This window comes from Octopus bimaculoides, chromosome 24 (genome assembly GCF_046866305.1).
Source record: "Octopus bimaculoides isolate indiv1 chromosome 24, ASM4686630v1, whole genome shotgun sequence".
Lineage (NCBI taxonomy): Eukaryota > Metazoa > Mollusca > Cephalopoda > Octopoda > Octopodidae > Octopus > Octopus bimaculoides.
Genome location: NC_142951.1, coordinates 11,493,814 through 11,510,520, shown reverse-complemented (window position 1 = coordinate 11,510,520; position 16,707 = coordinate 11,493,814). Strand labels below are relative to the sequence as shown.

The 16,707-nt window shown below is 35.7% G+C and overlaps 1 protein-coding gene across 1 annotated transcript in view; it reads left to right on the top strand.

Moving 5' to 3' along the window:
- Positions 1 to 16,210, top strand: part of LOC149131193 (uncharacterized) — an 18,236-nt gene extending 2,026 nt beyond the window's left edge. The window contains exons 2-4 of the mRNA XM_089340870.1: positions 5,127 to 5,287; positions 11,326 to 11,552; positions 14,802 to 16,210. Coding sequence (XP_089196996.1) covers positions 5,127 to 5,287; positions 11,326 to 11,552; positions 14,802 to 14,895 — 482 coding nt within the window. The 3' untranslated portion in view covers positions 14,896 to 16,210. The remainder of the gene's footprint in view (positions 1 to 5,126; positions 5,288 to 11,325; positions 11,553 to 14,801) is intronic.
- The last annotated feature ends 497 nt before the right edge of the window (positions 16,211 to 16,707 follow it).

Here is a 16,707-nt window from a genome sequence, read left to right as displayed (position 1 = left end):
TATATATATATATATATATATATATATATATATATATATATATATATATATATATATATATATATATATATATGTATATATATATATGTATATATATATATGTATATATATATATATATATATATATATATATATATATATATATATATATATATATATATATACATATATATATACATATATATATATACATATATATATATATATATATATATATATATATATATATATACATATATATATATACATATATATATATATATATATATATATATATATATATATATATATATATATATATATATATATATATATATATATATATATATATATATAGTAGTTGTATACTGTCAACTTAATGTGAGAGTATATAACTGCTTTATCGTAACACTGCTTAAGTCTCTCTGTGAGATTTATAATTAGATACATATATCTGTGTGAATGTGTCTCTTTGTGACTGTTTGGCCCCCCAATTACCGCTTGACAACTGGTGTTGGTGTGTTTATGTCCCCATAACTTAGCAGTTCAGCATAAGAATGAGAACTAGGTTTAACAAAAAGTAAGTATCGGGATTGATTCATTCGACTAAAAGTTCCTCAAAGCAGTTCTCCAACAAGGTCACCGTGTCTAAAGATTCACACAGTTCAAACGACAAAAGATACAAGCATATTCAGATATCTTGAACAGTATTTAATATACATTTATTCGCCTTTGTTGCAAGTGTGTCTGTGTGTTTGTAAGCGCGTGTTCATGTGTGTAACTTGTCTCTCGTTGGTGTAGACCAGTCTGCATGAAAGGGATGGATGATGGTACTTAGGTTCGAGCAGAGTTCATTAATATTAGAAATGAGGAGAGAAAATTCTCCAGTGGGGATGCTTGTTTTGGTTTTTGACATTTTGAACAAAAGGAAAAAGTGGCGAGCATCGACAAATTTCTGCAACCCCCTGTCCCAGAGTTCATAAAACTCTTCTAAAGACAGTCAATGTCTAAATGAGAGTATCAGTATCAGACCAGGCCGTAAAATGCTCTACGTCATGTGTAACGGGATTACATAATATTAGTAGAGTGATACAGGAATAAAGTCTGAAAATCCGAAGGAACAATATGAGTCTTGTCTTAGGCAATGTATGTCTATCGGGGTTACTTTATATTAGAAAGAGAGAGGAATTAAAATCTGGGGGAGCAATATGCTTCTTGCCACAGGGAATGGTTTCTGAACTCGAATGCCCCTCGAAGTGGGTTCATATCTCCTCAACTCAAGCACCGTTGATGACATAGAAGTGTCTCAAATTTCACGCGTTGATGGATCTCTGGTGGATGACATCTTCAACAATACATCTGAGGAAGAGAGACTCCTGATCAATGAAGAAGTTTAGAGACAACTTCTAGGTAACTGCCGCACCTATTATAGTACAGATAAAGTTTTGACAGATGATCCTGCTGAGGCTGAGCGCTATCCACCTGAATTTCTAAACTCTTTGACACCATCGGGAATGCCACCTCATAAATTGTGTTTAAAACCCGGCTCAATAGTAATGCTTCTTCGTAACATTTCTAACCAGAATGCGCTCTGCAATGGTACAAGACTGGAAGTTGTGGCTATGCATCAACATTCAATCAAGGCTTCCTTGATTAGTGGCTCACTAATTGGCAGACATGTCCTCATCCCCAGAATAAATCTGACTCCAAGCGACCCTAACTTGCCTTTCACCTTGGAGAGAATCCAGTTTCCTGTCCGTTTGTCATGACTATTAACAAGTCACAGGGGCAGATATTTGAGAAGGTGGGATTGTTCTTATGTCGGTGGTCAGTGTTCAGTCACGAGGAGTTGTATGTGGCATACTCTAGAGTTAGCAAACTCCCTGATGCACGAGACGCACTGGACAGGTGCTTGAGGGAAAATTCTCCGGGAGTGGATGGTCTGCCCTTCGAACGTTATATTCATATACCAGACTTGTTCGGTGAAATTTTGGTATAGGTCTGCCACAACTGGCAGCAGAACGGAAGAATTCCCATATCTGTGAGCCAAAGTGCGGTGAAGCTACTGAAAAAGGACCCAAACAAAGGGGATACTTTTGATAACTTTAGGCCTGTAACTCTGCTAATTGCAGATTACAGAATTTTGGCCAAGTATTAGCAAAAAGGTTGTCCCTTGTCATGGCCAGAATGGTGGATGATGCGCAGACTTGCGTTATCCCGAACAGATCTATCTACGACAACCTCCACCTCATGCGATACATCATAGAGAGAATTGGTAAAGAACCTGGCATGGATGGGGCGCTGATCAATTTGGATTAGTCGAAAGCCTTCGTTAGGATCGACCATCGGTACTTGGAGGCTGTCTTTATAGCGGCTGGCTTTGGTTTCGTTTTCAGAGGCTGGATCACTGCAATGTATAGCAACATCTGTTCGGTGGTCAACGTAAATGAACCCTTGTCGAAATCGTTTGGCATCGACCTTTCGGTCCGTCAATGATGCCCACCCTCACCCCTTCTCTACTGATACTAGAGCCATTACTGCGGAAACTGGATGTTTCGGGAGGCATCCCGCGTGAGCTGGGATGCAGAAGAGGTGTGTCAGCGTATGCGAACGATGTCACCGGGATAGTGTCGAATGTCTCTGAAATAGAGATCGTCGGCATTATGCAAAGGGAATAAGAAGTGGTGACAAGAGCAATGATTAACCAAGAGAAATCAGTGGGCCTGCAGTTCGGCACCTGCAGAGGCAGGTTCAAATCGAACGACAGCATTGTAGGGCGCTGGACGGAAGGACCGGTTAAGTAGCTCGGGGTCTGGTTTAGTCCGAACCTTCAGGTGGACAAGAACTAGGGAGAGGTGACAGACAAGGTGGACAGTCTCACCCAGAAATGGGCTGAGAGGAAGCTGTCCTTGAAAGGTCGGGCGGAGGTGACGAATGCGTACATCACATCCGTCATATACTACCACGTGACTGTCTTCCCTTGCCCCACTTCATGGCTAAACAGGCTGGTGCACTTGCTCTTCTGCTTCTTGTGGAAAGGAAGGGTACCACTTGTCAGACGGTCCATTTTGCTGTCAGAAGCCGTTGCGTGGAGAACTGGGCATGCCGTGGCTGATGATGCGGAGACAAAGGAACCGAATTGTGCGTAGGGCAAAGGAACCGTCCTGCACTCGTCCAGTGTCCATACAGGGGTTGGACAAAATGATGGAAACACCTAGCATCATAGCACCATGATTTGGAAATATCTATAAAACCGTCTAAAGCTTGTTTATTTTTATGCTTTTGATTTATTATTAGTGTTGCTTGATATGGTTTGCTAAAATCGCTGTTTCTTTTCAGATATCATGACAGATCTATCGGACTTTCAAAGAGGTCAAATTGTTGGTGCTCGTATGGCAGGCGCTAGCGTAACGAAAACAGCCGAAATGTTTGGTGTATCAAGAAGTACTGTCTGGAAAATAATGACAGCTTTTGAGAAAGAGGGAAAAACCTCCTCGTTGAAACAAAACTCCGGACTATTACGCGAATTGTTAGAAAGTATCACAACAGTACAGCTCCCCAAATTACTGCTGAGCTTAATGACTACCTTGAGAACCCATTTTCCATAAAAAACTGTTCACCGAGAGCCGCACAAAGCCGGATTTCACGCGAGGGCTGCAAACAGAAAACCACTACATTCAAAAACAAACGTTGCAAAGCATTTAGAGTGGAGTAAGAACCTACAAAATTGGTCCCTAGAGCAGTGGAAGAGTGTTACTTTCTTGGACAAGTCATCCTTTACCTTATTTCCTACCTCCAGCCGAATATACGCGTGGAGACAGCGAAAAGAGGCATTTGACCCAGACTGCTTTCTTCTAACTGTTAAACATGGAGGGGATCTGTGATGATCTGGAGTTGGTGGGAGCTATATCTTGGAAATCCACCGGCTCAATAGTTTCCCTTCATGGCAGTATTAATAGTCAAGACAGTTTAAGCATTTTATCTGATCAAATTAATCCTATGGTTGCGGAACTGTTTCCGGAGGGAAACGCAACCTTTCAGTATAAAAATGCACCAATTTACACAGCTAAAGTTGTTATTGAATGGCACGAGGAACATTCTAGTGAAGTTGAACATCTTATCTGGCCACCACAGACCCCAGATCTCAGTATTATTGAACATTTATGGTGTATTTTAGAAAAACAATTAAGGAGTCGATATCCTCCATAATCATCACTACAAGACCTGGAGACTGTTTTAGCTGAAGAATGGACAAACATTACTTTGGAAACAATTCAAACTTTGTATGAGTCCATACCTTGGAGAATTCAAGCTGTAATTACTTCCAAAGGCGGTCTTATTCCCATATTAAAATTAATTTGTTTGAAATTGTAAGGTGTTTCCATTATTTTGTCCAAACCCTGTCTCTATATATGCTTGTAAAGGCGGTGAACTGACAGAATCGTTCTCAAGACGGGCAAAATGCTAAGCCGCGTTTCGTCCTTCTTTACTTTCTGATTTCAAATTCTGCCGAGGTCGACTTTGCCTTTCATCCTTTCCGAGTAGAAAAAATAAGTATCAATATTTGAGAACAATTTCTTACCTTTAATTCCAAAATATAGACTGATGTATATTTATTTCCTCTCGTTAATATAATGTTCTATCATCCACTTTCAACCTCACTTCCTATTGTTTTCCCCTCTTAGTAATAAAATAATCGATTGGACCCCACCGCCAAAATTTCATTTTTTATTTATCTTTTATCTGTTTCAGGTGCGTGGCTTAGTGGTTAAGGTTCTCGGCTCACAATCGTAAGGTCATGAGTTCAATTCCCGGCGACACATCGTGTCCTTGAACAAGACACTTTATTTCATGTTCTTTCAATCCACTCAGTGAGCAAAAAAGTAGTAGTGTCTGTATTTCGAAGGGCCAGCCTTACCACATTCTGTGTCATGCTAAATCTCCCTGTGAAGTACATTAAGGGTACACACGTCTGTAGAATGGCTGTTCCGTTGATCGGATCAACTGGCACCCTCGTGGGAGCAAGTGACGGAATGCTAGCTGCTTGTCTTGCTTTCTTAGGGGAGGGAGTCTTATTATTAATAACAAAAAAGAATCAGAAACACCCTGTTTAATACCTTTGTATTTCTTTTCTTTTTCTTTTTCAGATGTTACCCCGAAATGTCTCAAACATAGTGAAAATGTCAACTGCAAGTTTTACAAATGTTTGGATGAGAGGTTCCCTTGTCATCCAGAAAAAAAGAAAGAGGAAACCTCGTATAGGCAATGTAGAAGAGCTTTGAGAGTGGCAAAAACTTTGAATAATGTAGTAAGTGAAACTTCTAAGTGGAAAGAATTGCGCGTTAGAAATAGAATGAGAAAGGGTGAATAAAGTTTGTACAGGATGTTTGGGCTAAATTTTGACAGTTTGTATAAAAGTGAAAGACAAAATATCTCATCCAAAAATAAATTACCTTTTAAAAAATCCAAAAATATCAACTAGAATATTGCTGGGAGATAACACTTTACTCAAAATAGCCTCCCTCGCCTTTTACTAAGGCCTTAAGACGGGTGCCGAACCTGGCACATGCGTTCCTCACTGTCTCTGAGAAGATCTTCGAACACCTTCTTGAACTTGGCGAGGCCTTGGTGTTGTACGCAGATCGTTTGGCGTCTGTCTCAACCGCGTCCAAACATGAGCTTATAATCGAAGAGAATTAGGAGGCCCAGAAATTAGGGCTGGTAAAGACGCAGAATTTTTCCGACAACCAATTCTAACTCTTTCCGAAGGTATGGCAAGGAGTTGAATCTTTGCGTAACATGTATGGTCATCTGCTAGCAACCCTCTCCAGCCAGGGATTTGCCACATTCTCCAGCTGCTTTACATAGCCGTCTGAATTGAACCTCAGTCCCTGTTTGGAGATGTGGGGCAGTATCTCGGCGTAGGAACGCAGTCAGAAAGTCTGCTGTGTCCCTTCCGTTGGTCACAGTTCACAACTTTGTAGCCGCCGTTGAAGCTGTCCATGTCACGTCTTACAGCCTTCACAGTGTTCAGAGAGTTTTGAGCAGCAGTCGTGAGGTCGGCATTTTGACACCCAGCGACATCAAGATACACGTAACGCTTTTTTAATATTTAGCTGGCTTTCACTCCTCCACGTCAGCTAATTTTCTCTCTACTACAAATTTAGTATTTCTACTTTCTAACTCTGTTGACTATTCCCCAATGCATTACCAATGCATGGTGTGTGTTTGAGAGAGTGTGTAGTGTGTGTATGTATATATATATGTGTGTGAGTGTGCATGTTTGTATATATATATATATATATATATATATATATATCTCTCTCTCTCTCTATATATATATATATATATATATATATATATATATATACAGAGAGAGAGAGAGAGAGAGAGAGAGAGAGAGAGAGAGAGAGAGAGAGAGAGAAGGAAGAGTGAGAGAGAGGAGGAAAATGAGAGATAGTTTCTCGGAAAATAATTGTACAAAATCTTTTAATATAATATTGGGTTATTGGTGAGTACATCGAGGACCTTCATTTTCTTGTATTTCGTATATATTTGCTTCGATATATTATATGTATCTAAATCTATACATGTAAAGTTTTTATATGCCACAGTCACCACTTCAAAAAGATGCACAGTCGTCCACTAACTGTTTAGTACAGGATGTTGACAACTAATGACTATCCATATGGATACAGCTATAAATTATTTTATTTGTGCAAGCCCTGAATTTCTATTTAAAATGGAGTCATTGTGCATAAATAGTATGAATTTTGATTCCCGCTATAGTTTCTCCTTAGCTAAATTCTTTCAATGAAGTTTACAAAGAAAGCTGCAAATTTTCAACTGCCAAAAGTAGTGCGAAATTGTAGACATATTACTTCTAGCAGAGTTTTGAACGAATAACGATGAGTATCGTAACTAATTCTGAATCTATTAACAGTCATACATATGTAAGCTATTTTAATGGTATGGTTTCCAACGGTACATTTATAAATGATATCGCTAGTTATAGAGTTTCTATCTTATGGATAATTATTTTTATAAATTCAACCGCAAATAAATCACTTGTCCCGTCTCCATCCTCATAACAAATCCAGGGTTTGGATACTTTCAACCACGTGTATCACATTCATACAATAGAAATGGATTAATCATACAACTGCACGCGCGCGCATATACACACATATATACGTATACTTGTATACACACACACAAACGCACACATTCACACACACTCACACACAGATACACACACACACACATATATATTCTAGCAGTTTTTAACGATGAGTATTGTAAATAACTTTGATTGTGTTGGCAGTGAAACATATATAAGGTTTTTTAAAATATATATGTGTGTATATGTGTGGTTGTGTGTGTGTGTGTGTGTGTGTGTGTGTATGTATTTGTCTGTGTGTATGCACACATGACAGGCTGACTTACCAAGCAGTCGCATTTTCTCGTCTCCCGCTCTTTTCACCATTTGCTGTCTCTCTGTTAAATCTTTTAGGATATTCTCCTAGCCTTGACTATTTTCGTCGCCTGTCTGACTCTAAGGCCTTATTTTGTACTTTTGTTTATATCAGTTCGTTTGTATGCCCATATTCTTGTTTGTTTTCTTCTCTGTCCCTCATACATTCACTAACTGTCTCGCTTATTTTGTACGTTTATTGATATTAGTTTGTTTGTATGTCCACAGTTGGCGACCATTTGTCTTTGTTTATATATGTATACTAGAATTACCAGTACCCACACAATTTTTTCTTTTAATATAATCACATCCGTCCGTCAAACGGTAACGGGAGACACAACACCTTGTGAAGAGTTTTCGGCTTTAATAAGTAGAATATTATTCTAGCTTTGCTATACGAGTATTATTTTTCAACCTTGCTTTGTATACACTTGCTTACTTGTATGTATATATATATATATATATATATATATATATATATATATATATATATATATATATATATGTATATGTATATATATATATATATATATATATATATATATATATATATATATATATATATATATATATATATATATATATATATATATATATATATACATATAGTCTTCTGCTTCCATTTCAATTCGATCTTTTGAAAAGGCTTTTTATACTTGCTTATTAATTCTTTACGTTTCGACAGGAACTACAACGCTCCTAAATTCCTAAGTCTGTATCCTTTAAAAACTTAATCAATTCCTTAAGTCAACTGAAATTATATTAATAATTTGCACTACAGTCACTAAGATTATGGAAATATTGTAATAACTTATAAAATCGTCCATGCTGAATTTGAAATTATACAAGGCTTTAGTTCTGGTAGATTTCATAATTTATGTATGATATATATGTATGTACTGACTTTTGATTTGTATTTTTCTATTAATATAGTTTCTGTCATGGTTATTTTTCTTATTTTCTTGAGGAATTCTATATAAAATTATAGCACTGTTAGCTAATGTTTTTATTTCTAATTTTCTTTCTGGTACAGTATTATATTCAATCTGCGGTGAGTCCTTGCTGTAAATACATAGTCAATCGACGTGAAAGTGTCGTACTTGTTTATCCCAAGTAACAGTTTCTCGTGTAGTTTACAAACATTATGCTTACAATGAAATTTGCATATTATTTTAGTTGTTTGGAGTACATTCTGTGATTTTCTGATTTGATGAAGCTTTTCATTCTGTTCTAATTACGAGGTAACCGTTTGATAAAATATATTTTTTGTTCGGTTTGGGAGTTAATTTAATGTAGCCTGAGTGCAAATGGTTCTTGTAGCATATAACATAGTTTGTATATTTGCTGTGAGCGATATATCTGTTGTATCAGTGTAAGTGAATTCTTGTATTGTCTACAATCGCATTCATAATCATGTGGTTAAGAAACTCGCGTTGCAACCACATGGCTCTATATCTCTACTTGGCCTTTTGTCTTCTATTATAACCCCGGGCTTATAGCAAATTCGATAAAAAGGAAATTGAGTGATTTCGCCAGACCCACGTCCCGTAATAACAGCGGCGGCAACATCAACCCCAGGCCCGGAAACATCAGAAGATATACAAGGAATGCGAACACAAAACACCAACTATGTTTGTAGATATATTAGGTCAGCTGGAATTGCCTGTAAGTGGTGCCTGTACAACCACAAGTCCCCTTTCAGGGTCCTGGAAAGACGATACGTCACGTCCCTGGCTAGCCGTATAAGGCACCTTAAGGATAATGGAATTCTATACGGAATTAAATGGAGGATCATAGAGCAGTAAGGACCATACATAAACGGAAGCGGACGATAAAGCTTTGCATTGCAAACGAGCAATGTTCTTTCAAGATTCAGCGTCTGTATTAAATTCAAGAAACGAGATTTATAACCCATGCCTCCATTTCAAACGCTACATACTACGAGCGTGGCATTCCCCATTCGTTGATTTGAGCCGAAAAGTACCCCCGCAAACTTGAAACAGCCTAAGGGCGGAGATACCTCTTTCGCCACTTAAGATCATAAAATTTGCAATCTGGACTTGTCTCAGTGACATAACTCGGACAAGTCTCGAACGGTATTTTAACTTTTGTTAACAAACTAACTGACCGTAACGGATTTCTCTTTTCTGTTTGAAGAGGGGTATATACCAGCTGCCATTTGTGTCTGACGAGCCGTCCATGAAGCTTAACGCTATATGGTTACTTTAGCACCGGACATATAATTAACTGCTCAGTCCTTTAGAGTGTGCTTATTTTAGGGCATGTGCAGGCGCAATGGCCCAGTGGTTAGGGCAGCGGACTCGCGGTCATAGGATCGCGGTTTCGATTCCCAGACCGGGCGCTGTGAGTGTTTACTGAGCGAAAACACCTGAAGCTCCACGAGGCTCCGGCAGGGGATGGTGGCGAACCCTGCTATACACTTTCACCACAACTTTCTCTCACTCTTACTTCCTGTTTCTGTTGTGCCTGTAATTCAAAGGGTCAGCCTTGTCACACTGTGTCAAGCTGAATATCCCCGAGAACTACGTTAGGGGTACACGTGTCTGTGGAGTGCTCAGCCACTTGCACGTTAATTTCACGAGCAGGCTGTTCCGTTGATCGGATCAACTGTAACCCTCGACGTCGTAAGCGACGGAGTGCCAACAACAACATTTTAGAGCATATGACCCTACACACACACACACACACACACACACACACACACACACACACACACACACATGAGCGTGTTTGTATGCATATCTGAGTGTATGTATATATGTGTGTGCATGCGTGTATGTTTGTGTATGTGTGTGTTGATGTGTGGGTGTGGTTGTCTCTACAAGTATGTGTACTTACGTGTTTATGGATTTTTAGGTGCGTATATTCGCGTGTATGAGGTAATACGTTATTTAAATTTGTATAAATCTATGTTGATGTGTGTGATAACGTAAGCTGCAGTTGCGGTAATCACTTCAATGGTACAGAGCTTTAGACGCCAACATGAACTTTGGTTGTCTGTGGTGAGTTTGCAAAGACAATTCTTTCCCCTTTCCTCCCCTATAATATTCTTTCTTTTCCTTTCTCTCTCTTCTTCTTATCCTTTATTTCCTACGTCAGTCCTCATTATCTGTGTAATTAATTATGAGAGCGATCTTTAAAATTTTGTTGCCTCTGTTCTCTGCCGTAAGTCAATCGCTGACAGTCATATAAACTTTCAACGGTTCTTCAATTCCGCATTGCTAATGGGTTACCAAAGTGGGTCCGTTTAAATTTTCTCTTCCTGCCTATGTTTAAAATCACCTGATGATTGCGGGATTTTTTCGTGATATAATTGTAGTAACCAATTCGAAATACTACTGAAACAGATGTTGTGAATTTTTAAACTCCACTTGTTTTCTTTCATATAAACCCTTGAACCATCCTTAGGTTGGATCTATAACTTGCATTAGATCAATAACCTACGTGTGTGTATATACATATTCGCATAAATGTATGTATATGTATGAACGTGTACGTACGTGTGGGATTTGACTCTTTCGCGGTGTCCTGATCAATGAGATAACTAGGTTCTAGCTAATATTACAACTGATTGCTAATTTATCTGTGATATGTGTGTATATGTGTGTGCGCGCGCGTGTGTATGTGTGAAGATTCATTTGCTTTCCTGAGTTTTCCATTTCTATCTCTCTTTTTCTAATTAATGTCTCATTCATATATGTTTCACTTCTGCTTTTAAATAACACAATTATGATTAGCATATATATGATTAGTTTCCATAATAGTCATTATTAATCGTCAGAAAAGAAAAACACAAAAATCCCTCTTATAAACTGATTTCATTTTTCATTGAAAAACTGCTTATTTTACAGGGGAAAATTTGGATCAATTCAATAATTGGATGTTTCATGAAGTTACTGACTGAATTCTACAAATCTGACACACTCGATTGTAATTCTGTCTTGGAAAGCACCCTGGCCATACAACAAACTTGTTACCTGGCTAATGATTTTTGTGAAGTCGGCTGGGAAAATCGCCAGGGACTGTGGAAGATTTTTCAACGGCCCATTGAGAAATCAAAATCACAACATTACAGACTGTGAGTATTTCACGTACATTTGTTTCCATCGTTGCTGTCGTAGTTTTTATTGTTGTTAACGTCATCGCCGTTGTTCCTGCTGTTGTTGCAGCTGCCGTTGTTGTTGTTGTTGTTGTTGTTGTTGTTATTTTTGTTTGTTATGTTTGTGAGGAACCATTATTCCACATAGTCGTTTTATAGTTTTGAATGGCCATCTTATATACTAGCCATCCATTCCGGCGTTGCCCGGATGTTATGACCTACAAGCACATTGCATTATTCGTTCCTTTCCTATGGGCATAATCGGCACAGCCGATATATAGTGCACTGGATTACTGGCTTAGTGGAAGTTATTTCTTGTTTAAAAGTGAAGTGGGTTTTAAAATGTTTGTTTAAAAATGAAGTGGGTTTAAAAGTAAAGTGAGTTTTAAAAGAGAAATGGGTTAACACGAAAGTGCTTTCTGCTCTATGTATTGTTTCATCGTATAAAAGGAGGTTAATACGATTTTCCCAGAAATCACGTTTTGAAAATTTTAATTTCTCCTCGACCTCACCGCAATTTCTGAATTTGTAATTTCTTTACGATTTTTTTTTAACCACGTAGAAAAACACAGAGACTACGAATCTAGGAAATATATATATATTTCTTTTATGTTTATTTTTTCTCTAAGAAATATTCTATACCCCACTCGCCTACACATCACCTACCCGCTTTCAGAAAGCTAAAACTTTCCAATGTTGCACTTTCGTCTAATGTTTCACGCAAGTATAGAATTGTACTGAAATAGCAGGCGCAAAAATTCCAGATTACCACCAGAAAACCCGACATGCTAGAATCAACAGGTAAACGACCTTATTTCTGAAGAAACTTCCCCACTTTCCAAAAGGCTACAAGTGAAACACTGGGAGTTTGTACCTTTTTGAAAGTGGGAAGGTGATGGGTAGTTGTTTGAGAAGATTTTAGAGATTTTTTTAAGAAAAAAGGAAGATGAAAATTCTTAAAAATTCGTACTCTGTTCTTTTTTCTCCGTGGGTTACGAAGAAAAAATTTGGAAAGAAGTAAAAATGAAAAAGATGGCGTGGGGAGGGAGAAAATTAAAATATTGAGAACGTGTTTTGAGGAAGAAATCCTAATTTCCTCTATCGAAAGCATTGGAATCGGAAGAAATTTAGGAAAAAAAAATAAGGTAAGGGCACAAATGTCACCTTGGACATACTAGAAGCAACAGGGAAAGGACAGTATTTCTGAGAAAACTTCCCTTTAAGTTTATATCGAAGATCAGGTTTTTAAATACTCTCATCACAAACACAAGTTACACAATAGAAAAAGATCATTTCATTTGGATTTTAGCTGTAATTTTGCTCGTGCACACAGCAAGAGATAACATAATTCGTACAGAAGTATTACCTAGACTCTGTGTGTGTGTGTGTGTGTGTGTGTGTGTGTGTGTGTGTGTGTGTGTGTGTGTGCGTGTGTGTGTGTGTGTGCGTGTGTGTGTGTGTGTGTGTGTGCGTGTGTGTGTGTGTGTGTGTGTGTGTGTGTGTGTGTGTGTGTGCCAAAAGAAGTTATTTTTTGGCATTCTTTCGGTTGAAGCATCAAAGTTGTCAACTCGATCATATGGTCTATCATACGGGATCTTATGACTGATCGTTAATTTCCGTAAAAATATTTTCCGTAAAAATATTTTCTGCTTGAAGAGAGCAGAAATTGAAAAAGAGGAGAAAGTGAAAAGGAGAAATTTGCTTTGAAGTGAGAGGAAAGCGTGAAAGATAGAAGAAAGTGAAAGATGTATGTACGTGTATCTGAAATTGACGTGTGTACGTGTGTGCGTGTGCGTGTGAGAGAGATACGGGGTGAGTGAAGGGCTGTGTTGTCAGCTGGAGTGCTGGAAGGAAGAGCAAATGAGATATTACAGAAAAAAAACAGGGAGTTACACAGACACACATACACATACACTTACATATATACACATATATACACACACTTATATACATAGACAAACACTTATATCTATGCATATACATACTCATATATACTTATGTGCATACACACACACACACACACACACACACACACACACATATATATATATATATATATATATATATATATATATATATATATATATATATATTCATACACATGTACAGATTCAGAAGCATAAAAAGCAAGTCTACGGATGTAAATATTTATAAGCTTACGAATATACAAGTATGTATATATATATATATATATATATATATATATATATATATATATATATATATATATATATATATATATATATATATATATATAACTATTATAAGTAATATTCTAAAAGAATATGTAACTTTACATATTTCAGAACGATTAATTTGACAATTTATAGAAAGGACAGTATATATTTTATTATTATTTTTTATTTTTTAATATTTTTAATGTTTTAATATTATATATATATATACTATTGGTTCTTAATGCATCTCTGAAGAGCGGAATTACTGATGATAAGATGATCTTTAGATCACTTTGTGATTATAGTAATATCCGCGAAACGATCGTAAGATATTTAACTCTTTAAATTTTAGGTTCCTTTATATTTTATATTATAGACTTTACAATATTCATGCTTAATTACGCATAAATTTTTATACGCATATATATTCACACATATATTTATCTATATTCAGATTTTTATATATATTGATATTTATATTTCGTATATTTATGTTTTAAATTTTAAATTTATTATGTTGCCGTGTCATGTTGGATGTATGTCTTTCAAAATATTAAATATTGATTTCCTGAGTATATTATTGATGAGTTTATGAATTTATTAATAATATAAACACACACACACACACACACACACACACACACACATATGTATATATATATATATATATATATATATATATATATATATATATATATATATATATATATATATATATATATATATATATATATACATATATATATATATATGCGCGCACGCACACATATACATACTTACACGCATATATACACATACACACATATATACACATAAATATACACACAAGTCATAAAAATTAAACACATACAATAATGTAATCTAGAGATTCATTAATGCTGAAAATTAGACATGGCAGCCATGTTTGAAATGTCTCCGATCATAATGTCAGGTCTGTTAGTGTTTGTACTGAGTCGGTACTAAAGAACCACAAGAACAACAGAAAAGTTTTAATTCGCTTGTGTGTGATTCAAAAAGACACCAATATTTCTTTTTTTACTTTGCGTTGCAGGTTATGGGAAAATATTGGTAAGATATCAACAAAATGCACTTCGGAAAACGCGCCTCGGTTAACCGCCTGGATCAAAGCCAAACCAGAAAAATAATTGGCGAAATAAACAAAATGTATTGAATAATATGTTATGCAAATTTCAGGGCTAACTTTTGGGTCAAAGGTCGATTAATATTGTTCTTGTTTTGGTTTTTAGGCTTTTTGTGGCGTGTGCCACCAATAACAACAACAAAAACAAAAAAAACATCATCAACAACAAAACAACAGCAGCAATAATAATAATAATGATAATACTACTACTACTACTACTACTAATAATAATAATAATAATAATAATAATAATAATAATGATACAGCCTGTAGCTTCTATTTGATTAGTGATTTTAATCACATACACGCCCACTCAGATATATGAACACACTTACCCGGTGTGTGTGTAGATATATATACGTATATAAATACATATATGTATGTATGTATGTGTACGTAAATGTATACATATATATATATATATATATACATACATATATATATATATATATATATATATATATATATATATATATATATATATATATATATATACATATGCATATATATATATATCCATATATATATATATATATGTGTTTTTTGAGTGTGTAGTATATGTATATGTATAAATATATTTATACATATACATACATATTTATGTATGTATAAGCTTGTAAATACATATTCATGTTTGTAATATGTGTATATATATATATATATACATATATATACATATATATATATAAACATATATATATATATATATATATATATATATATATATATATATATATATATATATATATATATATATATACATATTCATACATATATGTATACATTTACGTACACATACGTACACACATACATGCATCTACAAACATATATATGTATATGATATATATATATATATATATATATATATATATATATATATATATATATATATATAAATTAAAGGAAGAAGAAAAAAAACAATCAAGGCAGGAGAAGCTTATCAGACCATTTTGAATGTTTTAATTAAAGTACTACTACTTTTCCTTAATTTCAGTCACCTTTACTGTAATTAAAATATTTTAATTAAAGTACTATTACTTTTCCTAATTTCAGTCACCTTTACTGTAATTCAAAATGATCTGATAAGCTTCACTTGCCTTGGGTTTTTTTTCTGTTCCTTTAATTTATACCCGCTGATTTGGAATCCTGCTACGCTTCCATAGTTCCAGCCTCCGTTGTGAAGCTGGATCCTAACGGGTTACCAATTGCAGCACTTATGCAGCGTACCTATTGTTTTACATCATCAGATCCTATGCACCAAAGGATGATGTTTTTTTTTGTTTTTGCTACAAATAAAATTTTACATTATTCCTTGCAAATTGTCGTTGTGCTTATATTTCTAATAATGTGTATGTGGTTATTTAACGGTGGAAATATGCAAAACAGACGTTCCGTTCGTAGCTATCACATTTCTTTTATATCCGCGACCATGTTGTTTAATGTGTCCTTTCTATTCTTTGTGAGAGACGGGAGAGCACGAAGAGACACAGGGGGGGGGGGAGAAGAAGAAGAAGAAGAAGAAGAAGAAGAAGAAGAAGAAGAAGGAGAAGAAGAAATCACCCCAGGACTTGTCATTTGATTTAAGAACCCCAAAATGGCAAAAATAAAAGATGATTTGGACTGTTATGAACGAAAATAATTGGAAAGTATGATTGGAAACTATGCAATCCATCCGACGCTTTAATACTTCTGGCAGAAAGAAAGAAAGAAAGAAAGAAAGAAAGAGAGAAAGAAGGAAAGAATCGAAAACAGAAAAGACTCATTAGACGGTGTAGTCCTGAAAATACGACAGGATGGTCATTGCCGGAAAGACTAA